Below are 14,399 nucleotides of genomic sequence, written 5' to 3' on the forward strand. Positions count from 1 at the left end.
TCTGCTGGAGGTTTCTTCCTGTTAAAAGGGAGTTTTTCCTTCCCACTGTCGCCAAGTGCTTGCTCACAGGGGGTCGTTTTGACCGTTGGGGTTTTTCTGTAATTATTGTATGGCTTTGCCTTACAATATAAAGCGCCTTGGGGCAACTGTTTGTTGTGATTTGGCGCTATATAAATAAAATTGATTTGATTTTACAATGAAATAAAAGAGGACTTACGGTGTGTGGTGTATGAAGCTCCTGGGTTTTAGGCAACATTAACTGTTCTTAAATATTATAAATGGTACGCCAATAATAATACTTGTCAACACGATTTTTCTTGCATGGAGGTTTTTCAACCGATTTTGGATAATTTGGGGGTGCTGAATCCGAATTCGGTTTTAGTTTTTGCCAGTTGCATCACGGTTTTGAGATATGAACACATTTCTCGTATCAAGCATTGAAGCAAATGCTGCCGTCTTGCACACCTCTTAGGCACCGCAAACTATATTACGGTTCTTGTTAACATTTTGCAACACTTGTTTAAAAGCTATGCTTTTGAAGTTGCTTTTGTGCATGATTAGTGGCGTCAAACTCATGAGTGAATGAACAACTTTTATGTAATCCAGCAACACGGAACTTGAAGATTGCAAAAAAAAAAGTGATGTTATAGATGATATCTGAGTTCAGATTGGGATTCAGTGCGCCAGAATTACCCTAAATCAGTTCCCAAAGTCCATGCAAGAATTTTTTTTAATTAAATCATATCTTTTTTTTTTTTTTTTTTTTTTTTTTTTCTTTTTCAACTAGAATATTATGTGCAAAATTGTCTTTAAAATGGCTACAAAAATGAACCTTTAAGGGGTTTGGGCAGGGGTGGGGGATTCCCCACCCTAAACCCCTGTGTGCCCACCCCTGCACTGTCTGTGTGCAGTTGCAGAACAGGCAATAAGAGGGTTCTTTGGCTGTTCTCATCGACTCCACGTTATCAGACAGGAACACGGGCGTGCACTGTTGATGACCAAAGAGAGTATTTAAGCGAAGCAGTGTTTGTGTATTTTTTAAACCACATAGTGCTGTGAGTTGATCTCCTGGCTGCTTGCTTCTCCTCGTAGATGAACAGGATGCTAGCACTTTTTTCATAGTGAATCAAGTTTAAATGACAATAATCAACAAATGTCTTTCACAACCTAACTCTTATCGGATTTGATCGGTTTTCATGTATTCATCAACAGAGTGAACAGCGGATTTATCAATTCAGCTTTTGCAGAAATGCGGAGCGCTCATGCAGCCTTTCCACTGACTGTAATTTTACAGCAATTGCATCAAAATAAACAGTTATCGCTTCAAAAACAATTCACCATTACACAAAAATCATGCTCATGTAAACTTTGCAAATAATCCGTGGGAGGTGGTGACAGATCACATGTGATCCATTGGGTGGTTATGTTTTCACCTTCGTTTTTGTTTTTCTATTTGTGAACAGCCTGTAATTCACAATTTTTTATATGTAGTTATGAAATCATATCCTGGTAGACAACTGATTTAATTTTCAAGGTCAAAGTCAGGAAAAATCTCTGTCCTTTAACATTGAACTAATTTTCAAAATTCATAACTCTGTCAAAAAAGGTTGAATTTCTTTCATATTTGAGAGTGTTGTGTAGTATGGTATCCTTTATCGACTGACAAAGTTTGATCTGGATCCAGCTTACAGATTTTGTGGCCGTTTAAATTTAAAATTGAAACCCCCCATAATGTATACTAGCACGTTGCTTGTGGCGATCCAAGGGCTCTAGATTGTGTAGTGTTTATAAAAGGGGTAGCTGACATTTTTTAACGGTGGTAATAAATTATGCAGTTTCTATAATGAGTTGAAATGGTAAGAGTTCAGGATGTTTTTAGAACCTTAAGCCTTAGCTCTAAAGAGATTTTAGAAGAAGACATCAGCCCTTGTAATTCCTGTTAATTACATATTTTTTGTTAATTTACTGTCTTAAGGTATATATAAATTTAGGTTCTTGTTGTCATATACACATTATTATTATTATTATTATTATTATATCATCAGTATTATTATTATTATTTTATTCTATTTTGTCATTTGATTTTTAAATGAACCACAATAGAAATGTTTTCACTTTCTTGCGTTGTATTTGCAATTATATTATGTACTTACATTTAACTTACTAAATAAAAGCACAAAAACGAACATGGCAGAAGACATCAAACACGGTAAACTTCACTCTTGGTAACAGCAGCATGGCACATAACTAAATTGAGTAAACCAATTAAACTACAAAACGCAAATCAATAGCACTAACACTGTTAAACTAAAATGAACCACAATAACAAAACTCCAAAACTCCCATGGTACATTGCAGCACAATTTCCATTGTTCACTGTTTTTAGCTAATGTCGCTAATTTCTCCAAAAATAAGTCCCATCAACTTCCCATTTTTGCAGCATTCATCCTTGACCCAAAATACATAAGCATACCAAACAGCAGCTCTCCCCAGTTTCTCTGTGATCGAAGCCATAAGCATACATGAACACAGAGGCCACTTGTCTATTATAATATAGATTTTTACATTATAGCTTAATCAAACGTGTCTCAGTGATTGTCCTATTTGAAAGTGAGATGTAGACTGGCACTCACTATTGCCTTACAAAGTTTGGTCTGGATCTGATCCAGATTGTGGATTTTGTGGACATTTGAATTTAATATTGGCAGGCCCATTTAATGTACATTTTGCATTATATCTCAATCAAAAGTGCCGCAGTCACTCTCATTTTTCTGTTACGGATTTACCTACACCACCAAAATTGAATGGAGGTTCCAATTTTCTGCCTGTTTCTCTTCCAGTTATCAGTCGGAGACCAAGTGCCAAATAGCAATGACAAATTGTACGTAGCAGACATAACCATTGTTCTGTGAAAATTACCTGAAAAAGAACTTTGAAACCGAAAAAGTTTGAAAACCTGACACCACAAAAAAAAACCCTGACATTTGATCACATGTAATTTAGCTTATTAAAAGTCACTTCTAACAGGACTTTGACATTGAATATTTTAGCCAAATTTGTGGAATTGGAAACTCGTGTTGGCGAAGGTTTGCGCTTTATGAGTACGGTGCGCTAGTTGGTGGTGATTTCACCAACCAGTGGCCCAGGAAAGCTCTTATACTTGCAACGACGTGAAAAAATAAATAATTTAACCACTTTAGAAAGAAAAATTTAATGTGTCTAATTCGGAAAATGTTAAATGGGGACTGTGTTGTCTGATCACGTTTTTTTTTACTTGCCCTGGGCAGTCGGACAACTATTAATGTCTAGGGATGTGTGTGTATTGAGAAACTATACATTATTGTGTACAGTAGTCTACCAAGTCACTTTATCCATTTTTCTTTATCCACTTTTTCCCCTTTCTGTTTGTTGTGAACAACAAAACCTCTCTTGACAATGACTGTGTACTTTTGCACACCAGATTGCTGCCATATTTTTGGGTTATTAGAGATTTCCTTTCATAAGGGGGTGTACAACATAAAGTCGCCCTCAAGAAATATTCCTGCCCTGGTGTTCACTGTTTGCTTAAAAAAACACATACACACACATTTTGTCAGGTAGGTTGATTGCATGCAGCCCTGGTACTAGATTTCCCTTTACAGGTCCAGTCATGTCACAAGAACTGTGTGACTGACAGAATGTAGGGTGTGTATCTGATCATGATATATCCTCTTCTGGAAAATGCATTATTTGGGTTGCTGTAGCGTGATAAATGCTTGATGCAGACCAGACGCAATCGTGAGCTAAAATGGAGGGAACAGTCTGAGATAGCCTCTGGAGATGGGCAGGAGGGAGAGGATGAGGTGAAGGGTCGTGGCCGACGCTACATGGAAACAGGCCAACTATCTCTTTAAAAGACGACAACAGCCAAAACCGCCCTCGGCCTCAGCCTCTGCGATGCTAATGAGGTTATTGCTGGTTGGCTGGCCCTCAATGTCAGCTTCTGTGATTGGAGGATAACTGTGGGGGAGGGGCTGGGCGTGGATGACAGCTGGGATCCAGCCAGCCAAGAGCAGTCTGGCTGAGAAAGGGAGGGGAAAAAAAAAGAGTGAGGCAAGAGAGAGAGGAAGACGGGCTGACAGACTTCATAATGCAAGGTTAGGCCCTGTGCTTATGTTTTGTATTTTTGTCATGTGTTTTGTACATTTGTGAACTGTGCGGGCGAAGCTCTATGGTTAGGGTGTGGTGCTGTTACATATGTGGCTTCCTATTTTCTGTTCAGATCGTGTTGGTGTAGTCGAGGCCATTTTAAAGGAACTGAATAACCGTCTGTGTGTGTGTGTGTGTAGCTGCGTCTGGGTGGAGTACTGCTGCTTTATCACGGTTTTGCTGCCCCTCCCCCCCAACTCCCCCCACCTCTTACAACTGCAGCTGGGGGAGAGGAGGAGGGAGTCAGAGAAAGAAAGGGGCAGAGAGGGAGAATGAATGAATCACTGAATGAAATGTATTGTGCATGCGGCCATGCTTACGTTTTGTAGGCTTCATGTCAGTGTCCTTTACTCAGATTACTGTGTGTCTGCCTACTTGTGTAGTTCCACAACTTTTTCAGTGTCTTTGTTTCAGCTCTTTTAATTTTTCTGCTTTGGAAAAAAAAAGCCTGGTGTGCTTTCACTACGCCGCAGTATTGTATTTATTTATTTATAGCATTCTAGAGCCTTCTGTAAATACATGTTTGGGAGTCATGCTGCTAAATAGTGTGCTAAAATTTGTGCATTTGTGTCATGTTTGTCCCCAGTATATTTTCATTTTTGTGTAGTGTATGCATGTGTTGAGAAATGATCAGATATTAGGAAAGATTCCCAAATATTTGTTTTCCACTCTCAGCTGTGTGCTCCCTTGACTCCACTGTGGTCTCGCCATTACCTTCTGCCCTCTCCCCAAGTAAATGTTCCAGATAGATACTCTTTACAGCTCTGTGACACACACACACCTGTCATGCAGCAGGGTCATGATAGTGTTTGTGTTTAGTTACTGAGGTGCATGAATTGGCTTGTTTAAGCAAAGGGCTGCTAGCAAGAAAATAACAAAAGAAGGGGATCATTGTAAACAGATTTGTCAATATGACCAGCAGTGCTAATTTCTTAGAATTGTAGTTTAACAGTTTATCACTGTTTAAGTAAATGAATTGATTTATGTGATATTGCATTTGTTTCCACAATATAAAATGGCCAAAATATGCATAGATGAAGTATGTGCTGTTGCCATAATTTGAGTGTGTGTATGTGTGTGTCTCAAGAAAGAACACAACTACAGAAATGGGGAGGTACTCCTCCAGCCGGGAGTATTTAGGTCATGACGCATGATCCCACTCCACCTCCTCTCTGAGACCCCATAGTTTTCCCCATCTCTCCCCCAGCCACCACACTCCATCACCTCTTGCAGTTCAGCTCTAGGACCCTCCTGTCTGTGTGTGTTCTGCTCATACAGTACAGTTCAAGTTTCCAGACGTGGTACTAATAGAGGTTTCAGCAGGACTTTTCTTGGGGTACCATGTGGTACAGTCAGATCAGTCAATATTAGGACATAGACACAATTACTGTCAACATACTGTCAGGTACATAAGTATTTGAGCAGTGATATCATTTTTGGTCTCCCATGTGCCTTCTGGCAAACAAGCTGATGTCTCAGATTTTCTTTTGAAGAAAATTCTTCTCTGTTCCACTTCACCATGACAGCTGGTGATGCAATAAACAAAATTTGGACGACACTAGTTTCTCCACTCACAGCCACAGCCTAAACCTCCTTTAAAGTTGTCGTGCCTGTCTTGGCTTCCCTCATTGCTCTCCTTCTTGTGCGATCAGTGAGTTTTTGAGAGCTGTCTGCATGAAGTAGATTCACCATACAGTACCATAATGTTTATTGGAATAAACAATAACTCATTTAATTTGCTTAATTACTTTTCAGAATGGAGGGACTGTGAATAAAAATGACTAATTCCTGAAAAGTCATTGTAACTTTTTGCCTGCACTACAAGTATATCGTGATCATTTTCTTCAACTCCATTGTGGTGTACACAGGCAAAATTACAAACATTGACACTTTTCAAATACTTGTTTATGTGACTGTAGCTGCTCACTACACCATATTGGACTTGGAAGCCTTAAGCCTCCTTGTTACCCAAATAGCCAGGCGTGAGCTTTAATTTTAGTTTGTATTAATTTGAATCAAGAGGAGTAATGATGGCACTTTAAAATGTTTCCCCCCAAGGAACCAAAGTACGAGGTCTATTAGATAATAAACCGACCCTTTTATTTATTTTTTTTAAACTATATGGATTTGAATGACGTGCGATTACACCAATCATGCTTGAACCCTCGTGCGCATGCGTGAGTTTTTTCACGCGTGTCGGTGACGTCATTTCCCTGTGGGCAGGCCTTGAGTGAGCTGTGGTCCCGCCCTGTTGGCTGAATTCCTTTGTTTCACACGCTGCTCGAGACGGCGCGTGTTGCTTTATCAACATTTTTTCTGGACCTGTGAGGAATATCCGAGTGGACACTATTCGAGAAATTAAGATGGTTTTCTGTGAAAAGTTTAACGGCTGATGAGAGATTATGGGGTGTTTCTGTTGGTGTAAGGACTTCCCACGGAGCGGGACGTCCTGCAGCGCTTCCAGGCGCCGTCGTCGGCCTGTTTCGACCTGAAAACATCCTAATTTAAGGCTTAATTCACCCAGGACGTCGTGAGAGAACAGAGAAGATTCAGAAGAGGCCGGCATGAGGACTTTATGCGGACATTCCACTGTTTAAGGACATTTTTTAATGAAAGACGTGCGCGCAAATTCGCCGAGTCGTTTCCGTGACGACTCGGCAAATCTGTGTGCGCCGCGACAGGAAAAACACCTCCGTGTTGAAAACCATTTGTAAAGTTCAGGCGGCTTTTGATGGCTTTCAGCAAGTGAGTAACTGAGAAATTGTTTAACAGCTTGGGCATGTTCCAACTTGCCCGTTAAGGTTTCCAACAGAGGTGTTTTTCCTGTCGCGACCCCCCGCGGTCGGGTCCGGCCCGACATGCGACTCTGCCCGCACGTTCTTTCATTACAAAATGTCCGTTAACAATGGAATGTCCGAATAAACTCCTCATGCCGACTTCTTCTGAAAGTTCTCTGTTCTCTGACGACTTCCTGGGTCAACAGAGCCTGAAATGTGGCCGTTTTCAACTTGAAACGGCGAGACGCTGCCGCCTCGAAGCGCAGATCGCCGTCAGCCGCCGTGGGCTGTCCTTACGGCGACACTACCAGACCAAAATCTCTCATCAGCCGTTAAAATTTTTACCGCAAACCAGCTGAATTTATCGAATGGTGTCCACTCAGTTGTGCCTTACAATTTTGAAAAAATTTTGATCAAACAAAGCAGCAGTCTCTGAGCCATTCCTAAACAATGAAAAAAACGACGAGAGGGTGGGCCACTCCTCACTCAAAGACTGCCCACAGGCGAATGACATAACCGACAGGCGTGAAAAAAACTCTCACATGCCCACGAGGGTTCAAGCATGTCTGATGTAATCACACGTGATTCAAATCCATATGGTTTTTGAAAAAAAACAATAAGGTCGGATACTTTTCTAATAGACCTCGTATACATGTTTGCCCAGCTGTCTCGTGGGTGTGTGTGTGTTGTTTACTTTTTCATTTACATGTAAATAGATAAAAGGAGCTTTGATTTCAAGTGTTGTATTTACTACCTATTGCTGTCACATATCTATAGGAGCAAGCTGTCTTTACAGGATTTTTTTTTTTTTTTTCTTCTTCTGCTGCTGTATAGGCCTAGAATGTGTCACTCCTCACTTGTCTGCACATTATCATCTACATCGTTTATCACCCTAACCTGCTCTGCTCATCTTTTTCAGCTCGGTCCATTTGTTGTCCAAAATTGCTTCACCTCGTACCTGAATTTCACACAACAGTCTTCCTCCTTCATCGTCCACCATCTGATCCTTTGTTGAGCTCTCGCTCTCTTCCTCTTCTTTACCTCTAAAGTCATCCTACAAACCACCATCCGATGCTGTCTGGCTACTCTTTCTCCTGCCACCCCCAATTTCTTTTAGATTGCATTTCCTGCAAAGAATATAGTCCACCTGTGTCCACCCAACGCATCACCCAGTGCTCCTCTTTTTCTTAATATATATATATATATATATATATTCACAAAATCTTGAACAATAAAGTTCGATAAGTGCACAGGTGAAGGATAAACAGCTGTCTGAAGCCTGCACTCTATTTCAGCCCTCAGCCGTGGCCATATTGTTGCTACATCATCACAACAACAGGGCCTGCTGATTCAAGCCCAAATCAATTGTAAACGCAGCAGAGGTCGAGCTGTTTTCGGACGATTTTTTTTTTTCTATTGTGAAGCGCTCCCCCCCCAGTCTGAAGGTAATTTTGAAGAAACTGTGGGGTGGACAGCTTTATTTTTTTTGAGCCATATTTAGACCACACCGAGGGAGATGAAACCTTGGAGGAAAACCTTCAGTCTGATGACAGTGATGATATTGGCAGAGTTCAGAACACAAAATGGTAACACGGGAGCGGCACATCACCTACAGGTGTAATCCATTAACTGCATCTGCGGCTGATGGTTCGAGTCTCTGCTGTGGATGGATCCTCTTGTTCCACAGCGGACCGCTTTGCGCTGCAAGTTAAGACTCCCAGTCCCTCATGTGCTCATAACGTCTCTGTCTGCACGCGACAAAATTACCCCATGAGCCACAAAACAATAAAATAATGTGAAAATATTCAGATTTCAATTTTTCAATATATTTTCATTTATATAGCGCCAAATCACAACAGAGTTGCCTCAAAGCGTTTCACACAGGTAAGGTCTAACCTTACCAACCCCCAGAGCAACAGTGGTAAGGAAGAAACCTCAAGCAGACCAGACTCAAAGGGGTGACCCTCTGCTTGGGCCATGCTACAAACATAAATTACAGAACAATTCACGGACGAATATACAAGAAATGCTATTGGTGCACAGGACGGGAGGATCGCCAACACGAATACAACTCCCATCTCTGGATGGAGCTGCACCTTAAACAAAGAGAAAAAACAGAATCAGGCATCAGAAAGACAAGAAATACTGTATAATTTGCCAGCATTAAACAACAAGAAAAATAGAGAAATACTAAGGTGATCACCGGCCGCTAGCCCTAAACGTCGCTAAAAGACCCAGAATTTAGGTAAGGTTGAGGCCGCAGCCCGCTCCAATTGCTAATAAATGAATTAAGAGTAAAAAGCGTAAAACAAAACTGTACCAGTATGCTAGCTATATGAAAGGGAAAATAAGTGCGTCTTAAGTCTGGACTTGAAAATCTCCACAGAATCTGTTTTATTGACGCAGGGAGATCATTCCACAGAACAGGGGCACGATAAGAGAAAGGTCTGTGACCCGCAGACTTCTTATTCACCTTAGGGACACAAAGTAGTCCTGCACCTGAGAACGTAAAGCCCAGACCGGTACGTAAGGTTTAATTAGGTCAGCTAGGTAGGGAGGTGCCAGTCCGTGAATAATTTTATAGGTTAGTAGCAGAGCCTTAAAATCTGATCTCACTGGGACAGGAAGCCAGTGAAGGGATGCCAAAATGGGTGTAATGTGGTTGTACTTTCTGCTTCGTGTCAAAAGTCTGGCTGCAGCATTTTGAACCAGTTGAAGACCCCTAATGCTAGACTGCGGTAAACCGGAAAATGGAACATTGCAGTAGTCCAATCTAGAAGAGATAAATGCATGGATCAGGGTCTCTGCATCAGCCATAGACAGGATGGGATGAATCTTCGCTATATTTCGCAGGTAGAAGAAAGCAGTCCTAGTAATATTTCTAATGTGGAGGCCAAAGGACAACGAAGGATCAAAAATTACCCCAAGGTTCCTCACTTTGTCAGTGTGATGTATGACACACGAGCTGAGGCTGAGCGTTAACTGGTCAAATTGATGCTGATGTCTCACTGGACCAAGAACCATCATTTCAGTCTTATCAGAGTTTAAAAGTAGGAAGTTTCTAGACATTCAACTTCTCACTGCTGCAAGGCAATCTTCTAAGGATTTTATGTGAAAGAGATTACCAGCAGTTATCGGCATGTATAACTGAGTATCATCTGCATAGCAGTGAACGGTAATCCCAAAACGCCGCAATATGTGCCCAAGGGGTGCTATATAAAGGGAGAAAAGCAGGGGGCCTAAGACAGACCCCTGTGGAACCCCAAATTTCATGTCACTAAGGTTAGAGGTAGTGTTACAAAACACAGTGAGAACGACTAGTCAAGTATGACGTCAGCCGTGCAAGGGCAATCCCAGTAATCCCAAAATGATTTTCCAGCCTATCAAGTAGAATATGATGATCCACTGTATCAAATCACTGGTCAATCCACTGTTTTGTCCTCATTGTGACATTGTGTGTACGCGCTCATTAATAGAAGTGTTCCACCTGTCAATCAAAAGGATTCTGACAGGCGAGAATTAAATGTTCTAGCGCCAAAAACACTGTGCAGCTCCGACCCAAACCATTCGAGGGAAACGGGGCTGTCAGTAGCCTGTTCAAATCCAGAAATTAATGGGGCTGATAAGATATATATTTATCTCTTCAATAAACTGCGCACAATACTCAAAAAAACAAAACAAAACATTACATAGCGTGTCACCTACGCTTTAATGTAATTTGGATACTTTGTCACACATGATTTGCTGCGGCTTCATATATAGGCTAATAGATGCAATCAACAAGTATATCAGAGTGGTGGTAATTTTGTGGTATCTTGGATATTTTGTGAGCTTGATAACAGATCTCTAGTTTTTATTTTTAGGTGCCTGTTATAAATTCTTTTTTTGTGGATTGTCATAAGTAATGATAAATAAATCTGATCACCCCAAAGTGCAGGTGCATGAAGAATGTTTTCCCACTTTGTATGAAAGTGGCTAAGTGACTGCTTGGAGTGTGCCACACAGCCTTTAATAAGAATTCACTATTATGCTGAAGAACATCAATTTCTGGGAAACTGTGATGCATGACACAATAGTTCTTTCTCAGTCTGTGTCTGTTGCTGTGAAAATACTCATAGACACTTGCAAGAGACTGGTGTGTCTGCAGTAAATCAGTTGAACAACTCAAAAGAATAAGTCTGACGAAAAAACAACAAACAAAACAAAAAAACAAACCCTCAGTTCTGGTAAAACGTGACACTATTGGACAAGTCGTAACTTGAATTGAAACCAGACATTAGGATATCATAGAATTGGATTTGAAGGTTGTGGAAAATTCCACATTTTGGGACTGGGTTTTTTATATTTAATTTCAGACTCACTCACTTTTATTGTCACTCGACCCTTACAGGCAGAACGAAATGCAGTTTCTCCAGGTCTTGGTGTAGTTAACTGGGACAGTTTTTTTTTTTTTTTTTTTTTTTTTTTTACCTAACCTATTGTATAATTTAGTAGAACCAATGAATTCTACTTCCATGCTTATCAAGTTAGTCTGTCAGATTCAAGTCACCACATTGTCAGATGGTATTTCTAGAGGCCGAGTGATATATCATTTGGCTGATGAGAGCGTTTTGAGATCATATCAGTATCAGCATTATTTTTGCTGACATGAAGACGTATTTTACCAAATTAAAAAAAAGCATTAAAACACTTTGGCTGTTAATTGTCATTACATAGTTTGTGAAGCAGATTGTGTAATGGTGTCATAGTTTACAATACTGCCAAGCATGGCAAGGACAACATTTACCCCTTGGTTACCTTATCTACATGAGACGGGTAAAGCGACCAGCTGGCCTTGATATTCAATCAGAGTGGATGTTTTACAAAAAAAAAAGACAAGTGTTTGCTCTGCCGCCACCTAGGTAGGCTCAAAATAGTCTGTTTTATGCAAATGCCGAGTGATGCAGCATGACGATTGTCAATCTGAGTGAAGGCATTGTGACAGCATCCTGACACACACTGGTTATAATGAATTGTTAATAAAGTTCATGTTCAAACTGTAAAACATCAATTTTCAATTACATTTCTTTGTTATACAATAAAATTCAATTTATATACAGGTGAGCCTGATTAAATCACGTGAGTTTGGGTCCACAAAATCGGATAGTGAGTAATCTGAAACTGAGCTAATAAGGTTGACCAAAAAAAAACAACAACCTTAAAATCACCTTACCTTGCCATATTACAATAGTTTCTACTATTTGAAGCATATACAAAAGCAGTGGGACTTTAGTTTTTATCCGGTGAGTGCAAAAATCTGTTTTATACGAGACGGTTTAGGCAAGTTTTACTGTGCTCTACCTCTACGCTACCCTTTTAGGTTTTTGGTGAATTATCTAATCGTTTTAAAGATATGTGTACAAAAATGTTCTTACTCTGCACAAAATACAGCAAGTGCAAAATTGCTGTTGGATTCATCAGAACCGGAAACAAATTGATAGTCAGGTAAGTTCGCACATACATGGAATTTGATCTGGTGTTAACAAGAAAAACACTTCTATAAGAAGTAAAAAACTGAATAGTAGGTGCAAAAAATAGAGATCAGAAGGTGGGCTAGGTATTTACAAAGCTATATAAAATGGTAATACAAAGTAAAAGCAAAATATAAAAATACAAGAATATAAGAGCAAAACTATACTCGCTGTTAAATAAACCGTAATGGAATGGGACAGTGTGCAAAAACAGGTCATCAGAGTACAGATGTACATGACACATACGTACCAGCCAATCTTGTTGTCATCACCATGCATACTTCTGTGAATCACAGTTCTAAACTGACAGGTGCATGTCCGTGAGCTGCAATATGAGCACTGCCACTAATCTGTCTCTTTATTCAAAGTCATCCATTTGGTGTGCTATGAAGATCATTTACTGTGTGCAATGAAGGTGATATGTAATTTTTTACTTACTTCATCACTAGCGCTGAATCACTTGTTTTCCAACTTCTTGTATAAGCAGCCTGCACAACTCAAGAAGCTGATTTTCATGTTGGGACGGCTGTTTGAAGCCACTGTCAAATTTGGCTGTTATGTCATATGGTGTGAGTGGTAGATAAGATAATTTATTACCGTTTCTGCTGTGAAAAGAAAGTGGAGAAAGTTGTGCCAATTATAGATTGACCCCAGATGGCCCTTTTCGCTTTTCAGACATGAGGCCACAATAAATTGTAAAACATGTGGCATAATACTTGATTATGAGTGCTAGGATGAGCATCTCCTGCTCCATCGCTGATTGTTACACATCATTCTTCTTGGCTTGCAGCTCACCTCTCTTAGAGGAAAACATTGGAAAAATTCATGAAGATCTGAGTTATTATCGTCTGAGGAGTGTGGCAGTTAGCCCAGTTAACGTCAGGCGTGCATGAGGGGATTTTATGAGGGCACCACAACTTGCATCATGTCTGGTAGTGCAGACATAGGAAGCGCATACCAGTGAATGACTAAAGTCTCAGTTTACCTTGGTGGTTCTGATAAATATGGGGCCACAAACTGTGTACAATGTAATCAACAAGCTGTGTCAGTAAGACAGTATTGACAGTAGCACAAGTCTGTTGGTCCTTGCACTAATGTGACCATTTAGCTGCTGCATTGAGTGTTATAGTTCTGTTTTCTAACAGAACTAACCCTTTACTCAGTGTAGTCAGTTGATAATTTCTGAGATTGACTGTATGCCTGAGTGTTCAGTTCTTGTTCCTTTATCTGACCAAACACAGAAACTGCTTTATTGCCTAAATTTTTACAGTGTTATAGTGTACAGCTAAAACTTTCCAGAAGGGACACAAGACCTTCACCTCTTACTGTGCCATTTATTGAAATGGTTCACTTTATTTGTTTTATTTAGCAGTCTCTTTTCAGCTGTCAAACTCTCACAGACAAGGAAATGATTACAAATCTTTTTTATGCTTGAGAATATTCCCACTCACTTCCTCTATGTTCTCTTTAGTTTATCATTTGATAATGGAGGTGCTTCTGTATGATTCTGGCAACTGTCCATGTTTCAGAAATTAACTGGCCTTTGAGGAAATGAATGCATCTTACATTGTGGTCACATCTGTGTGATGGCTACATTTGTCATGTTGCTCACTGACTCATCAACATATAGTAACCAGTGTTAAAGTGAAGTAACCTGTTTTGTTAATGCACATATAACAGTCTTCATGGTTTTTGTCTGGTTCCAGGTATCCGACCTCCTATCCTGAATGGACCAATGCACCCACGGCCACTGGTGGCACTGCTGGATGGGCGGGACTGTACTGTGGAAATGCCTATTCTCAAAGATGTGGCCACAGTAGCCTTCTGTGATGCCCAGTCTACACAAGAGATTCATGAGAAGGTACAAGAGGGACAGGGACATGTTCGGGAAGGAGAAGAACAGTAGTATCCAGTGATCCAGTAG

General features: G+C 40.3%; 1 protein-coding gene across 3 annotated transcripts in view; it reads left to right on the top strand.

The window, feature by feature from the left end:
- ctbp1 (C-terminal binding protein 1) overlaps positions 1-14,399 on the top strand; it is a 107,398-nt gene that overhangs the window by 61,892 nt on the left and 31,107 nt on the right. For 2 of the 3 annotated variants that reach the window (XM_034181208.1, XM_034181207.1), the window contains exon 4: positions 14,182-14,336. In XM_034181208.1, the coding sequence (XP_034037099.1) occupies positions 14,182-14,336 (155 nt within the window). Of the gene's footprint in view, positions 1-4,044; positions 4,137-14,181; positions 14,337-14,399 lie in introns of those variants that run through there. The other variant, XM_034181210.1, reaches the window with a different exon arrangement.

The sequence above is a fragment of the Thalassophryne amazonica genome, chromosome 11 (assembly GCF_902500255.1).
Source record: "Thalassophryne amazonica chromosome 11, fThaAma1.1, whole genome shotgun sequence".
Lineage (NCBI taxonomy): Eukaryota > Metazoa > Chordata > Actinopteri > Batrachoidiformes > Batrachoididae > Thalassophryne > Thalassophryne amazonica.